Raw genomic sequence first — 16,526 nt, forward strand, 5'->3', positions numbered from 1 at the left:
ATTAGATACAGTTGATCGCTGCGTACGTACTCGCTAAAGTAATTAAATCAACTCACGTACTCGCTAGAGTAAGAGTGAGTTAAATTGTATGTATATTATATAATCTCTATAACCCGACTTTACTTATGGTTGACTAGTCTGTAATTTCCCGAATAAAAATGACTTTTTTATCGGATTTTCATCATAACAGTTCAAATAGACGTTGGTGTCTGAAGGTGCTGAAATGGCGACCTCGCACCGGAAGCGCAGCGTTGGAAGACCCCCCACTAGGTAGACGGACGACATCAGACGAGTCGCAGGGAGCCGCTGGATTCAGGCGGCGCAAGACCGTGGAAGCGCAAGAAATTTCTACGAGAGACCTATGTACAGCAGTGGACGTCTATCGGTTGATGATGATGATGAGTTCAAATATTTTAAGGAAATAAATAAATGTTTAGCAAGAGAAAATAACCAATCAGCCTGTTTGCGTCCACTGCTGGACATAGGCCTTTCTTGCTCGTACACTTACTCCCCGCAACTATTAAGGTCGTCAGTCCAGCGGGTTGGAGGTATATAAGAAAACAGTACTATAAACTTGAAGAAAAATTTTAAACTAAGAAAGTCTGGTACCGATGTAACTTTTAATACTGTATAGTCGAGTTAAAGAGTCACATTATTAATTACTACATTTTATTTCGGTCGTTCGCTCGAAAATTTTATTTATTTATTTATAATAATCACATTCGCCCTTATACAATAATGTCTTATGTATGACGTATTTTTGTTTCTTTTTATTTTTATTAAAATTAGGTAAAATATTATTACAATATGCTCTTAATTTTTAATAAGATTCATTTTATTTAATAATTTAAGCCACGCGCAGGTGACTTGTAATACATATTTTTTTTAATTTAGTCAATTCCCAAAAAAAAAAGTAAAATGGCTGTTTTAAGCCAGAGCGACAAATTGCGACAATGCAGCGTGCTACAAATGGAAACATTAATAGGGTATTGGACTGTAGTAATAAAATGTGATGTTTTGTACAGCGCGGTGGGGCAAGATTTATTATTGAAGAAAATAATTTAAAAAAAAAACTATGTATTTTATTTATTTTTAACATGAACGTCACGCAGTACAGAGGTTGATTAATGACGTCACAATCCATAAACGACAAATAAATAGATAACTATACCAAGTGGGGTATCATATGAAACAGATTTTTATTTATTTTTATAATTTAATGAATTGTTTTTTTTTTTTTTTATGATTGATTTACGTTTTTGATTTATCGTGCAAAATACCGAAAAAATACAACTGTAATACGGAACCCTCGGCCAAAAAACCGGCCAAGTGCGAGTCAGACTCGCGCATGACCGGGTTTTTTATACTGGAAAATTGGAACAATACGACACGACAGTCTACCGAGCGACAATTCTTGCTACATTTCAAATTATTGTATTGGTCCTGTAGCATGCCACAATGTCGCACTGTATTACTCTGGCGTAAATGAAGCTTAAAGACATTAAATTGAACATTTTTTGTGTTCTAGACAAAATCCATAATACATTCTGAAACCAAACCTTAATTTACAGATCTCCCGTACGTTTAAAGCTTTAGTTTCTCAGGGCGCGTCCAGACTGAGTTTTGAACGGGAAAATACTTTGAAGTGGTACAATTTATCACAAATAAATCGTCAATCATCAGTCTGAAACCGGCTTTAGTTGTCGGTGTTTTAATACCAATAATGTTTCACTCTCGATTTAGTAATAATTTATGACTGTTGACTATATTTTATACTACTTGATTTATATTTTACATAAATAAATAAATACATACCTAACTTAATACGTATACAAATCGCATTTAATACTATAATATTATGTATTATTACGATATAATATTATGTATTTTTCGAGACTAGCTCGATTTATATACATTTCAGATTAACATTTCGCAAAAATTCGGAAATTTATTTTCGTTTATGAAACAATTTTCAAGAGCAAAAACATAATCGGCTTTACACTGGATCTAATTTAACAGTTTCAGTCTAGTTTTTTTTTCGGATCAGTTTATACATAGAACAACTTTATCAAAGTGTAGTTTTATTAGATTAGATCCACTGTACAAAAAACAACGCGCAACAACACAATACAAGTTACAAAAACAAAATAAACAATAGTTCATATCGATATGACAACAGAAATATTAATATCCACTGTACAGTTTATCGTGTCGACACTGTGGTAGGTACCGCGGGCTATGTGTGGCATAGACCACGTGTCTAAGTGTGACGTAGACCAAGTGTGTCTAAGTGCGTGTAAGCGTTGTGGGAACGTCAGCCGCGGCAAGGCGCAACGCGGCGCACGCTAAAGGCCCACTACTCCCCCCCACCCCCGCTACCCCACTACCCGCACTAACACCCGTGCTACTGTTACTGCTCCCTGGACTCTCCTCACTGCTCGAGTCCATCTGCAAACCATAATACATTTTGTTTTAAATTGATTAAAAGTATGCTCCTGATTTTTTCCTAAGTATATGAAAAAGTCAGTCAGACAATGGACATCAATTTGCTAACTACCGTAAGCGCATGTTTGAGCGTCTCTTACGTAAGCCAGCATCTGGTATAAAACACGAGTTTTTATTACCGCGGAAGGCTAAGAGAACTAAGCCTTGTAAACCTAGCATTGCGACCATTGTTAATCAAACAGATTTGAACAATGTTTCTCGCGTGTTCTATTACATTGCATGGTGTCATAATATCAAGGAGTGCCTATAAGATTTATATCGGATAATGAACATCAATTTATTACTTACCGTGAGTGCATGTTTGAGCGACTCGTACGTGAGCCAGCATATAGCAGCGGCGGGCATCTGGTATAACACACGAGCTTGCACGCCGCGGAAGAAGGCGAGTGGCCCTCCTGATCTAAGAACCAACGCAGCGGCCGCCGCCAACCCGTCAGCTCTGGCCGCTGTCTCTTGCGTATTGAGTACGGTTTTGCAAACGTCTAAGGGAGTTGTGAAGGCTGCGGCGAGTGCACCCGCCATGGCGCCCGAGACCAAGTGAGCTCGGGGTTCGTATACGCGTCGTGGGTTTAGTATCGACTGGCACCACTCGTACGTCACGAAGTGTAACGCCTGCAATAAATTGTACGAAAAGTTTTTTAATCTCTTTGTTTGATAGTGCACTGGTTTATAGTACACTAGCTTATGCCCGCGACTTCGTCCGCGTGGAGTACCTAAACAAATTTTAAACCCGTCATACGTTTTACGTTATAATAGCTATCTGCACGCCGAATTTCAGCGCGGTCTGTCCAGTAGTTTGAGCTGTGCGTTGATAGATCAGTCAGTCAGTCAATCAGTCAGTCAGTCACCTTTTCCTTTTATATATATAGATAGATGTTTCAATGACAGGATGATCTTATTCTTCTCTGATAAAAATAGCGAGTTATATACATAGCTATGACGCAATTACAATACGCGGCCGGCCTGATATGTTTGAGATGGCACGTACCTGGAACGGCACGTTCATGGCGACTTGTGTGCCGTACGAGCGGTAGAAGGCACGCAAGCCCTCCGCTCGGTACACGTGCCGCGCGCACTCCCACACGCCGCGGTAAGGCGAGTTCAGCATCTGTAGTCGCTGCTTCACCACTGGAACCAACGTACCATCATGTCAGTACCGAACATAAGCATTAAGAAACACAGTTCTGCCAAGATCTCCGCTCTAAGAATTTTATTAGCGACTAGCTGATGCCCGCGACTTCGTACGCGTGGATTTATTAAAAATCTCGTGGGAACTCTTTGATTTCCCGGGATAAAAAGTAGCCTATGTCACTCTCCAGGTCTTTAACTATACCCATGCAAAAAATCACGTCGATCGGTTGCTCTGTTGCTGGTGATGATGCAGTCTATGGAATATGGAAGTGATAAGTGGACGGAAGCGGGACTGCCCCCCCCCACTCATTTCACAGCGCTTACCACTGCGCCAGGCAGGTCGAAAAAGAAGTTATAAGAAGTTCAAAAAAGCATACCAACTCTCCTGTCGGTTGTTCTCAGTATTAGATGTGATATACTGACAGCTACCTATCACGAACTGATAAGAACGATGTCCTTTTGGCCTATATTCAGCGAATCCCATACGTTGTTGGTGTGAACGACCGACACCATAGGCGCCCTTGATAACTTGCCACTATCAGACACTTCACATAAACGCGTACGTACTTACTGAAGGGGTACTTGTTTGCAAGCCTTTGATAAGAATGTGTAAATAATTGTAGGTATTGGAAATTTATTGATGTTTTCTTTTTAACCGGTTTCAGATATAAGAACTAGTTGTTCATTTTGAAGCAGTTTTTTTTAAAATGAAACCCAAGTCGAACGATTTGAAAAGCAAGATTTTTATATTTGAACAATGACAATTTTAAATATTGTGTAAAAACTAAAAACATACACAAACATAACTTGCATCCCGGAAATTGACAATAGGCAATTTTTTATCAAGGTAAATCAAAGAGCTCCCACCAGATTTTTATGAAATACCTAAATTCACGGAAGGAAGTCGAAATCACTGAGTTTCCATCTTTCCATCGTTATTCAATGCATAACTATTTTCACAGAGGACCTGACAACAGTAGTGTTGATATTTACCACACTGGACTGCCCTGAGCTTCCTCAGTGGCTTGAACGTAAACTCCTAACATCCGCATTGATATTGTCATAATATTTGACATGGACAACTTAGTTTACACCTGTATTTACACTCGCATAGAACAATGAGTTTGTTTACTACTTCGAATCAATGGCGCGGATTCTCTTGTACACAACTTCTAAACTAAACTAAATTAACAGGTCTAAATCTAGTGCTATCTTTTTCCGCAATCAACATTATGAAAGGGATAGCAATAGATTTAGAGGTGTCATTTTAGTTTAGTTTAGAGATTGTGTACAACGGAATTAGCCACATTGTTCCCATTTCTTTCATTAAAAAAAAAATTAATAAAATAAAGTAATTTTTGGAGGTCCCTGACCCATCACTACCCTTATTATAAATGCGAAAGTGTGTTTGTTTGTTGGTTTATTGGTTTGTTGGTTTGTCCTTCAACACCCCGCAACGTTTATGACCACGTTTAAGACCTGGAGAGTGATATAGGCTACTTTTTATCCCGGAAAATCAAAGAGTTCCCACGGGATTTAAAAACCTAATTCTAAGCGGACGAAGTCGCGGGCATCAGCTAAAAGTCGGCCCTTAATGCGCATCGGAAATGAGATACAACGATGTTATTGTTATCATCATAGCCACAACGAAGCCCATGACACATCCTAAGACGATACATCCATACTGTGTGCCGTACAAACGGTACCTAGTAGCTATATATAGCGTTAGACCGCAGACATCCGCATCTGATAAGCGTCAAGTTATCGTCCACTACAAATTATCTGCAGTCTAGACGTACCCTCTTATTCATAAATTTCAAAGATTCAAAGATTCTTTATTTGCAGAAACATTTTACAACGAGATGTTATTAAACAAGTAGAAATGTTTCGCCTTAAATATTAGGCATGCAAAACAATTAGTAAACCTAGTAAAACAATAACTATAAGTAATTTGACGCACGTTGGCTTTGTCTATGGTAAAATTCAAAATTTAAAAATGTCTAAGTTGAAAAAAATTCGTTAATGTTATATAATGTCTTGTCTATTAAAAAATCATGCAATTTATTCTTAAATTTATTTATATTATTACATTTCCTTATCTCCCCTGCACGGCTAGCATGGGCCGAAGATAAAAATTATATCCCCCGATTTTATCCACTGCACAGGAGATAACATTAACTTCTCCACCCCTCAGAGCACGGCAACAGGGGAGAGGAGAAGTTTATCCCCGTTTGACATTTCACGGGGACTCGGGGGACTATTTATCCACCGTCTATAGCATGGGGCCAAATAAAAGAAGATAAACTGTCCTTTTTTGACATTTGAGAGGGATAATTTTATCCTCGAGATTTGAGGTGGGTATAATGCTCATAGAACTTTAACTCAATTATTAAAAGATCAAAAAACATGTCTCGCGCTTTTTTTATTAGTTTGAAATAGAGAATTTAGAACGAAAATAACATGAGCACGTAATTAGTGATGGAAGTAATCCCTTTGAATTTCCCGACGCTGAGTTCCGACACTTGTTTCGGATGGACAAATATTATGTGCTGTACTTGTGCGAGCAGCTTAATGAAGCACTAAAGCCGATTAATTCGATGGATGGATTCATAAAAGTAAGTACCTAAGTACTTACCTATTACCTAAAACCATCTTGTGCAAACGAATAGGTACCTACTTAGGTAGGTAGTAGGTACCTACAAATAGGTCCTACATGCGGCTATTATCTATTTATTCTACGTCCTCACATCTATAAGACTCTTGGCAGATGGTAGTTACCAGTGAGATACAAGTCAAGGTCATGGGATGACTATTGCCCGCGACTTCATCTGTGTGGATTTAGGTTTTGAAAATCCTGTGAGAACTATTTGATTTTCCAGAATAAAAAGTAGCCGGTGTCCATCCTCGGGATGTAAGCTAACTCTGTAGGTACTAAATTTCATCTAAATCGGTTAGACTGTTGGGCTGTGAAAAGCTAGCAGACAGACAGGCAGACACACTTTCGCATTTATAATATTAGTATGGATTATTGGAAATATAAAATAACACAATGACTCATTATAATAAAATCATTTATTTGAACAAAATAGGCAGGAGTCTAATTTAACAAAACAATTCTTAAATTAAAATACACACCTATATCATAGTTAAATACATAATGATACACAAACACAATAACACTTTACAAATTATAATGGTTCATCATAAGTGTTTTGTAAGAGTAAATATGTTAGCCTATTATATTTTATAGACCATTTCAGTATATCCTCTTACTCTTAATTTATTATTATTGAAAATCATTAATGTATACATTGTATGTTTCAGAATTCCAATGGAACAACCAAAGGACAGACTAGAAAATGTAACAAATAAAGAAATCTCACATATCTATGGATCAAACCAGACTGCTAACTGTTGCCCGACAATAAAAGGGAAAAAGGGATGGAATAATAAATACATATTTGCATTAAAATATATTTCTTTAAGTACCTATTACCTAAAACCACCTTGTGCAAACCCATCCTTATATCTACTACTACTACTAGGGTTCTGTAGGGTACCAATGGGTCCCTATTACAGTCTCAGCTCTCCATCTGTCTGTCTCCTGAAACGTAACAGGTTAAAGTTGAAATTTTGTACTTATTTCTATTGCTGCTATAACAAAAAATAAGTTTCTTCAAAAAATAATTTTGCTTTAAGTACTCTTTCTGTGTGATTGAGTAACAAACACAAACTCTTAGGCATAATATTAGGAATACCAATTAAAACAATGCTTATTTGGATGTACACAAATCTCTGATGTTAACTTAACAGATCTAAAAGTAGTGCTATTATCCTTAAGAAAAGGAAGTAACAAGTTTAATGTTCAATCAAACCACACTGCCATAGAATAACTTCCTATATTCATAACTATTTACAAATTACAAAAATGTACATATCCTCTACTTACTTTTTATTTATTTATTGGCATTTATAGGAAAACTACTCGGGGCTATTGGTTTTATAAAGTACCCACTGTGTACAAAGTGGGTTAAACAACATAGTCTCACCATAGTCCACCACCGACACTTCAAAGATTTCCTGCCATAAGATAAAAAACATTGGCTTGACATGCTTATAAAGAAATTAGGTTAGTTTAATAGCTCAAACCATACCAGCTTAACCAATTTTAAGTGATATTGAACTCTTCTCAGTGCAGTGTGCTAAACTGTTAGTTTTATCATCATCTCAAACAATAATGAAAATATTTTATGTTGATAAGATGTGTACCTAACTTACCTATTCCAATAGGTAGGTACCTAAAGTTATTTTGAGTTTGTTATACAAGACACACATTTAATAGAACTAAATTAATACACGCATCTCTCTGGCTGGCCCATTATGGAGTCTTCAGGTCCAATTCCTGTTGAGCATTTATGCCCAACAGTGATAATTAATATTGAACACTTATGTGCTCATATATGTGACCGACGGCACTATTGAGACATTTCCCGGTGGTCCTACATCCCGAGCTGCCTCATCATACTTGTCAGTCAGTGGCCAGTGCCCTTCTTCAAGTACATATTTCCATGTCTGCAAATAAAACAACAATTTATGCATTTCTTTGTCGCTAACAATATCAATATATTATCACTTCAATTTTGTGTACTGACTAACACAAATTGTCTTTGTGATACTTACTGTGATAGCTAGGAATTTCAACTATTCGATTATTTTTTAATTTGGATAATTCAAAAGTGGAGTTAGGTTAGGTAAACACAAACAATAACAATACTTACGTGCATAATCTTCTGTGAATGTTTTTTAAACTATTTTACGGCTCCGGCTTCTAGCTCTTTTAAAATAAAAAGCAGCCACAGACGAGTTACGAGTAACGAAAACGAGCAAAATCAAAAGCACAGATAAAAAATAATAACACTTTGACATTAACCGAGGACTAGTCTTTCCCCGCCTTATCACCGGGGATAATTATATCCAACCCTGTGCCCATGCTCGGAGAGTGGAAATAACTATCGGAGGGGATAAAATTTTTATCCTTTCCTCGGGGAGAAAATTTCCCGGCCCATGCTAGGCCTGCTGGTATCTTATTATATATCTTTACCGCCATGACACAAACACTTTTGTTAAGGAATGAGGTCTTGTGAGTGGGAAACAAAAATCTGTCTTTACAGCGTTCTCGGTTAATTCGAACAAACAAATTTTCGTTATTTCTTAAAAATAGAGCTAGTTCGAATATATATAGCGATGATACAGTGAGAACATTGAGTTTTCTAAAGTAACTATCCCTTTTTTTTTATCTTACATATCGCTCTTATGCACCTTTTTTGGGCAATAAATACGTGATTGATCTCACTTGTGTTTCCCCAGAAGATTATGCCATAGCGAAGAATTGAAGCTACCTGTGCATGGTATGCCACCAATAATGTTTTATAAATCTATATCCATACTAATATTATTAAGAGGTAAAGTTTGTTTGTAGGGGATATTCTATAAATCAATTTTGAGAATTCTTTCACAAGTAGAAAGCTACATTATTCCAAAGTACATAGGCTATATTTTATTTTCCAAAAAAATTGTAATAAGCTACTCGTGCGAAGCACTAGTATTATTATAAACTAGAAGATGCCCGCAACTTCTTCCGCGTAGATTTAGGTTTTTTGAAATTCCCTTGGGAACTCTTTGATTTTCGGAAGATACTCTTTGAAAAGAGCAACCGCCGAGTTTCTTGCTAGTTCTTCTCGATAGGAAAGGCATTCCGAACAAGTGGTAGATGCATTTGACGATTAAAAAGTACCTACTTGTGAAAGTTCATTTGAATGAAAAATCTTTTTATTCTATTCTAAAATGACGTAGTCCTCTCCAGTCTTTAACTGTGTCGAAATCGTCGTGTTACGAAAAATCAGGTGGATCTGTTGATTTTTTGCTGTTAGATTGAAGGAAAAGGCTAGAAAAATGGCGCATGCCATCCATAGGAACCGGGTCGCTTAAATTTTAATTAATAAAATATATAAAAATCTTAATGCAGTTTACAGAATATATCTACTTACCATATTTCAACAGTATAGCTCTTATAGTTTCGGAAAAAAGTGGCTGTGACATACGGACGGACAGACAGACAGACAGACATGACGAATCTATAAGGGTTCCGTTTTTTGCCATTCGGCTACGTAACCCTAAAAAGCATTATAAAAGAAAACTACAATGGCGTAGCAACTAGTTATATGTACACGTAGGTATAGGTAGCTGCGAAAGTGATATTTAAAATTTAAATTATGCACATAATCACTTAGCATATGTATTTACTTGATTAAAATTTGTCGTTTTAGTAATTAAACAAGTGTTTTTGTGTTGTACGGTGACGCATGTTGACTTGCACTCGCAAATATTGTAACGCTGCTGCCACGTTGACTCAAGTGAGCACCTCAAGGTCGCTCTACATTGGACCGCGGCGGGGTGGTTACGTAAAACGTTGCAGTAGCGACAGCAACGCGACAGCAGTAGCAATGCGACAGTTCATTGAAGTCTCTCTTCTTCTTCTTCTTATTTTTTATTAGGAGCGGTGGTCTGCGGAGATTTGGGGTGACGAATTGCGACGCTTTTTCCCGGACGTATCCGGCAGGCACGGGGCCACCTGGGTCGCGCCGGACTACGAGACCTCACGGATCCTCATCGGACACGGCTGTTTCCGGGCGCGCCTGCATAGGATGACGTTGTGCGAGAGCCCGGCGTGCGAGTGCGGCTTTGGCGACGAGGATAGGCACCATGTGCTGTGGGAGTGTCCCCTTTATGAGGACTTGCGAGTGACGATGTTGGATGGGATCGTACGCGGGGAAGCGGGGCCGGTCTTCTACACGGACCTCGTCTAATCGGCGGGGAACTACAACCGGCTACGGGAATTCGCGCACCATTGGCATAAGAGGCGAAGCAGCTCGGAGCGTGCAGGTGCCAGGCCGGCACGGAGGAGCAGCAGTGGAGATCACAGCTGTGTTAGTGACGTCTAGCCCCCAAGGGGGGAGAGTGAGCATAAGGGACAAGGAAGAGACAAAAATAATTTGTAGGGAGTCAAGACTCAAGAAGGCGCCCCGGGAAAAATGCCAAGAGCAAGTACCGAACGGGCGCCCTCCCGCGATTCGGCCCATATAACCGAGAGGTTGGTGGGGCCATGGGAGGTGGAGGGTTGTACCTCTTCTTATTTTGCTTTGTGGAGATACGCAATCACCCCGCGGGTCTGTAAACACATGGCCAATAGCTTTAGTACAGTACACGGCAGGAAATATTGCATATCGAACTTTAGAAAGAGATAACGGTTTCGTAGAACGTTGTCTCAGTCGTTGAGACCGATGAAATGTCACAGAGACGACGCTCTATGAAGCAGAAATGTCTTTCTAAAGTTCTATACATATACGTCTGTAATACGGAACCCTCGGTGCGCGAGCCTGACTCGCACTTGGGCGGTTTTTTATTGTATTTTTTACGTTTTGACAGAGTTGGAGATGTTTCTTCTGATCCCTTATAAGTAAATCGTTTAGTTTTTATTACACTTTAGTATTAGACAAAATTCTTGTTGTTTCCGCGAACAGAGTAAAAAATAAATGTAAGAAATTTCGTTACTAAATAAATATTTTGTTAACTATGTACTTGACTGCAACTACCTACACCAAATAGTAGGTGATGACTGATGACTGACAAGACAATGCTGCCAGGTGGAGCGTGCCTGCTTAGGTGTATCTTCACTCTTCTTTTGAAGGTACCAATATTATAGATAGCGGGGAAAACGGAATCCGGATGGATATTCTAGCAGAAATTAGAAACGAGGCAGCGATTCGCTTCGTAGACCTTTTAACTGTCTCGCAGGAGGGAGTTCAGTCTAAAAAGTTGTATTTAATGAAAAAAAATTAATTCAGAGCTGTCGAACCGCGTGACTTTATATGCCAGTCTTTAAATGTAAAATTCATGTTCTGTCCTTTTTTAGCAATATTAAAAAGAAAAGGATGCAGATACTCTAGTTTAGAGAAAGACAACAGAATCGGCGCCAATGTGACATTAAGTCAATACAGTGTGTTTAATTAACATTTGAAGCTATATTTTAGGTATTTCTTATTTATATTAAAGTGTGTCAATTTGTCACATCTTGTGACGCGGGCTGTCCCTAAAGGTAATCTCTTATCAGCGCCCATTGTGCATTCGTTTGAACAATCTCAATACTATAAGTAGTCACAAGAAATGTGTAATTAGCGATTACACGCCTTAGTGACATGTTATCGCAAGAAGCTGAGCACGTTCTGTAGGTACGGAAGGTTATAGATTTGTTTTACATTGTTTTTTTCTGTACAATAAACAATACTTATACTCGCTCGAGTAAGGAACCCTCGGGCGCGAGTTTGACTCGCACTTGGCCAGTTTTTTATTATAAAACTAGCTTATGCTCGTGACTTCATCCGCGTGGACTACACAAATTTCAAACCCCTATTTCACCCCCTTAGGGGTTGAATTTTCCAAAATCCTTTCTTAGCAAAGTCAACGTCATAATAGCTTGAATCCATCCATCCATCTTGAATTGATCCGTCCAATAGTTTGAACTGTGCGTTGATAGATCAGTCAGTAAGTCAGTCAGTCAGTCAGTCAGTCACTTTTTCCTTTTATATAATTATTTAGATATGAAAGATATGATAAGCTTAGATTGCAGCTGGGGCAGCATCTGATACAATGGGGATCCACATGCAAGACTGATCTTAGAGGGCGCCACAAGAGGTTCAGACAACAAAGTGATCCTATAAGGGTTCCGTTTTTCCTTTTGAGGTACGGAACCCTAAAAAAGAATGACAGCTACAATGTCACGATCGCAATTGCCTCTGATTGGTTGGCGCTCGCTCCCTATTGGCTACAATGCATAGTTGCAACAAGAATACCATAATTTCAGCCAATCACAACAATTGCGATTGTAATAACGGTTGATGCAGGTTTTGCGAATTGAGTGCGCACACAGAATAGGTTATTTCCGTCGATTTCCCCACCAATTTAAATTAGGATCATCGAAAGAAAAGTGAATAGGCATCTTCTAGGCAAGCGCGCTCCACCTTAGACTGCGTCATCACCTACTATTTAGTGTGATTGCAGTCAAGCGCATGTCTTTTTCATTAAAAAAAAATAATTAAGCACCTTCGTCACCCCTTACTTCGTACCACCAAATAGATCGTTAAATTAGGTACCCAGTGCGCAGGTCAGAGGTATTTTTATTTTTGACGGCATGCTTCTAAGTTAATATGCCCTGTACATAAAAAGTATTAAAAATAGATTAGGTAGTACACAAAAAAATTTAAGTTATTTAAGTTAGATAGAGTATTAGGTAGAATATTAGATATGTAAAATTTGATTTTGTTAATAATTGTTAATTAAGTTAGACTATGTTAAGGTACGATAGGGTTGTCATATACATATTGTATTTAAGCCCCGTAAAAAGAAAAGATAATAAAAATAAAGTTAGTATGCTGAGATCGATAGAGCACACTTTGACTTATGCTAAGACTTAAGACACTGTTAAAACGAGACAGATTTATGTGAGAGATATACACCTGTCTCGTTTTAACTCTGTCTTAAGTATAAGCAAAATCAGAGTGCGCTCTATAGATTTCACCCTAAGACCTCGAACTCTTATTCGAGGGGATCCAGAGTGTCGATCCCGAGCACACACTTTGTCAACGCATATATAAAGTTGATAGTGCACACGTAGCATATTATGACATTAGTGCAGATCGTGCCTAAATATTATCTATGGTCAAAAATTGTACTTTAATAACTGTCAAAAATAAAACCGTTACACACTCCGCTGAAGAATACGTTGTTTTTCATTGTTCCCTCTCCGAACCTAAAATATTAGAAGATCTGCCTATCTTCGGTGTTAGTTCCAATAACTAACACACTTCTTAACTTTTCACGTCCACTAGTGGCAGAATAATTTTCATATTAAACGACCGTTAGCGGCTGTCTAGTCAAAATTTTAAGGAGAATGAATGAATGAATGAATGAATGAATGAATGAATGAATTATTTATTCAATAAAATGCAGTAGAGAAGTAGACAAGGTTAAAATTTTGATGAAAAGCAACGTGTTTGCATCGTCTTACTGATATTGGCTTAGCGTATAGTTAACACAAGTAGGTCAAGAGTAACCACTACCATATCTGTAGTTAACTAACTTCATACGAACATGTATTGCATAGCTACATCAGGGGATGTCCCGTGTACCATGTCCATGTCCAGTATAATCAAAGCGGCGAAACGAGCGCTCGAGACATGTAACATGTTATGGTAATGTGCTAAGAATAACATTGTGGCTGATTCCGTTGTACACAATCTCTAAACTAAACTAAAATGAAACGTCTAAATCTATTGCTATCCCTTTCATAATGTTGCTTGCGGAAAAGGATAGCACTAGATTTGGTGGCCCTACCGCGGTTGTTTGACAGCTACAATGTCACGATCGCAATCATCTCTGATTGGTTAATGCTCGCTCACTATTGGCTACAATGCATTGTTGCAACAAGAATGGCACAAATTCAGCCAATCAGAACAATTGAGATTGTAATAATGATTGATGCAGGTTTTAGACAATCGCCCAGCTGTTAATTTAGTTTAGTTTAGAGGTTGTGTACAAGAGAATTAGCCCCATAACTAACTTTTAATGGCCGGCGGCGCACTCAGTGATCAACATTAAATGATACTATCGAACTAATTTGACAGATGGTTCTACTTTGTTGCTTCACTGTGTTATAAAATAATTTTTCATGGAACGCCTTCAATGGATTAAAAATAAATGTCAATTGAGCCGGTTGCTATCATTCAATGTTGATGATCACTGAGTTAAGGTACGCTTACACGCGCAATTGAAATTCCGCAATTCCAGGCAGTTTTGTCAATTATGAAGTCACGACTGCATGAAGCAATTTACTGCAATACCCAACAATACCTGAAAATTGCAGCACTGTTATGCGAAATAGTTGCTCCACATTGCTCCACTTATTTCTCCAGATCTATGCATACGAGTTGCCGAGCAACAGTTGCTTAAAAATTTCCCCGCATATTGGCAAGTTTCCAAAAAGCATCGACATTATATAGCAATCTAAATCAAGTATGTCAATTATTATAATCAACTTTTGCCTTACATGGTTGCACTTCGCAGAAACAGAGCGCAAGACGGTATATCAATGAGGAAAATAATGCAATTTATTAATACACGTGCGGGGAATATTATTCACAATAAGATGTTAGATTACAAGTTAGAAAAGTGGCATTCAAACTCCTATCACTACATTATTGTGGCTAATTCTGTAAAACACAATCTCTAAAGTAAACTAAAATGGCACATCTAAATTTATTGCTATCTCTTTCATAATGTAGCTTGCGGAAAAGGATAGTACTAGATTTAGACTTGTTAATTTAGTTTAGAGATTGGCCCCATTATTGGTGAAATCAACAAAGAGACAAACATTTACTTCAGGAATCAGGTCGCTGTGCCATCGGAGTTAGTTAGTTATTTAGTGGCAACTTCAGTCGATTGGTTTTATTAAAACGCACTAAAAAACCTCGTTGGTGTAGTATTGCAGTCCAAGTGAATTGAATGTCTCCCTTATTTTGTAAATAAGACTTTTTTTTATTAGCGCGATTAGTTGTTTAAATTTTTATGTATAGTTTAGTCGTTTGTTTGTATTTTTATATTATTATATATATGTATGTATTGTATATGTTTGTTTATGTTGTGTCGCCCTAGTTGTTTGTAGTAAGCTGTGGATAGTGTAGTGGATTACATATTTATCAATTTTGTTAGATTTAAGTCGTACCTAGTTTTAACTTTTAATATGCAATTGTTTACTGTCCCAAATAAAAATAAAATAAAAAATAAAATAAAGTGTTTGTCCGAACGAGATAATTTAGGGCTAGTTAAACGCTGTGAGCTCGTTTGAGGAGGTGTATCTAAGTGTGGAAAATCACATCACAATTTTTGATTTAAAAGTTTTGTCCTATCGCCGCCTTCCTAGTTCCTGCCTAGTGTAAGTCTCGAGTAGAAGTATTTAGTTTAGTTTGTTTAGGAATACTAGTATTTTCCAACACACCTAGTTTCTCCTTTCACCAAAGGTTGCCTGGTGAAGATTGTTCTAAGCAATAAGGCCGTCTTTGCATACAATTCTTTTTAGTTTCTTTATTTTTTGTCCTGTTTATCTCATGTTTTGTGTGCAATAAAATATTTCTATCTATCTATCTCTATTTTCAAAGTTCTAGTTCCCCGACCAATTCGTCTCTGTTACATCAAACTTACATTGAAGAATCGTGAATCTTACATCGAAGAACTAAGGTCATTTCAAAATTTGATACTGCATGCATTTTAAACCACTGGTGGACTCACTTGATAATTCGAAAACACTTTGTTATGTTCACAAGAAGATAGTTAACCCACCACCGACACCACTCCACACCACCACCACCACACTTCGACACCACTTTTCTAACTCCTTATCATTAGATAAGATAGTGTCGAAACTCCAATTTCAACATTATTGGTGCAATTAATAAATCTTAGAAGCAAAGATGGAGAAGTATGAATATTTGGGACGACATTCCTTCTGTCTTTATTTGTTTAAAAACTGGTCTATTGTATTCAAAAATGAAATGAATATATTCGGAGCTCACCTTCAGCAGGATTTGAGACGGCGTCGTGAACCAGCGACGCCAAGCAGCCCGACAGACCTGCAACATTGATGATGATTCATGTTATTACCACTTCCAGAACATTCCCCCTCATGTAAAAATGTTAAGGGCACTTAACCTTAACTAAGTAGGGCGGGCGGTCGAGGTGCACCAGACACCCAGGTGGTGAGGATGAAATTGTTAGCGGTG

The 16,526-nt window shown here is 37.9% G+C and overlaps 1 protein-coding gene across 1 annotated transcript in view; it reads right to left on the reverse strand.

The window, feature by feature from the left end:
* Window positions 1-1,501: 1,501 nt before the first annotated feature.
* The window catches only part of mfrn (mitochondrial iron transporter mitoferrin), a 35,484-nt gene continuing 20,459 nt past the window's right edge, over window positions 1,502-16,526 (reverse strand). Inside the window, exons 4-7 of the mRNA XM_034981455.2 lie at window positions 16,320-16,376; window positions 3,494-3,633; window positions 2,794-3,117; window positions 1,502-2,448 (exon numbers count right to left, since the gene is read on the reverse strand). Coding sequence (XP_034837346.1) covers window positions 2,287-2,448; window positions 2,794-3,117; window positions 3,494-3,633; window positions 16,320-16,376 — 683 coding nt within the window. The 3' untranslated portion in view covers window positions 1,502-2,286. The remainder of the gene's footprint in view (window positions 2,449-2,793; window positions 3,118-3,493; window positions 3,634-16,319; window positions 16,377-16,526) is intronic.

This window comes from Maniola hyperantus, chromosome 24, assembly GCF_902806685.2.
Source record: "Maniola hyperantus chromosome 24, iAphHyp1.2, whole genome shotgun sequence".
NCBI classification, from domain to species: Eukaryota; Metazoa; Arthropoda; class Insecta; order Lepidoptera; family Nymphalidae; genus Maniola; species Maniola hyperantus.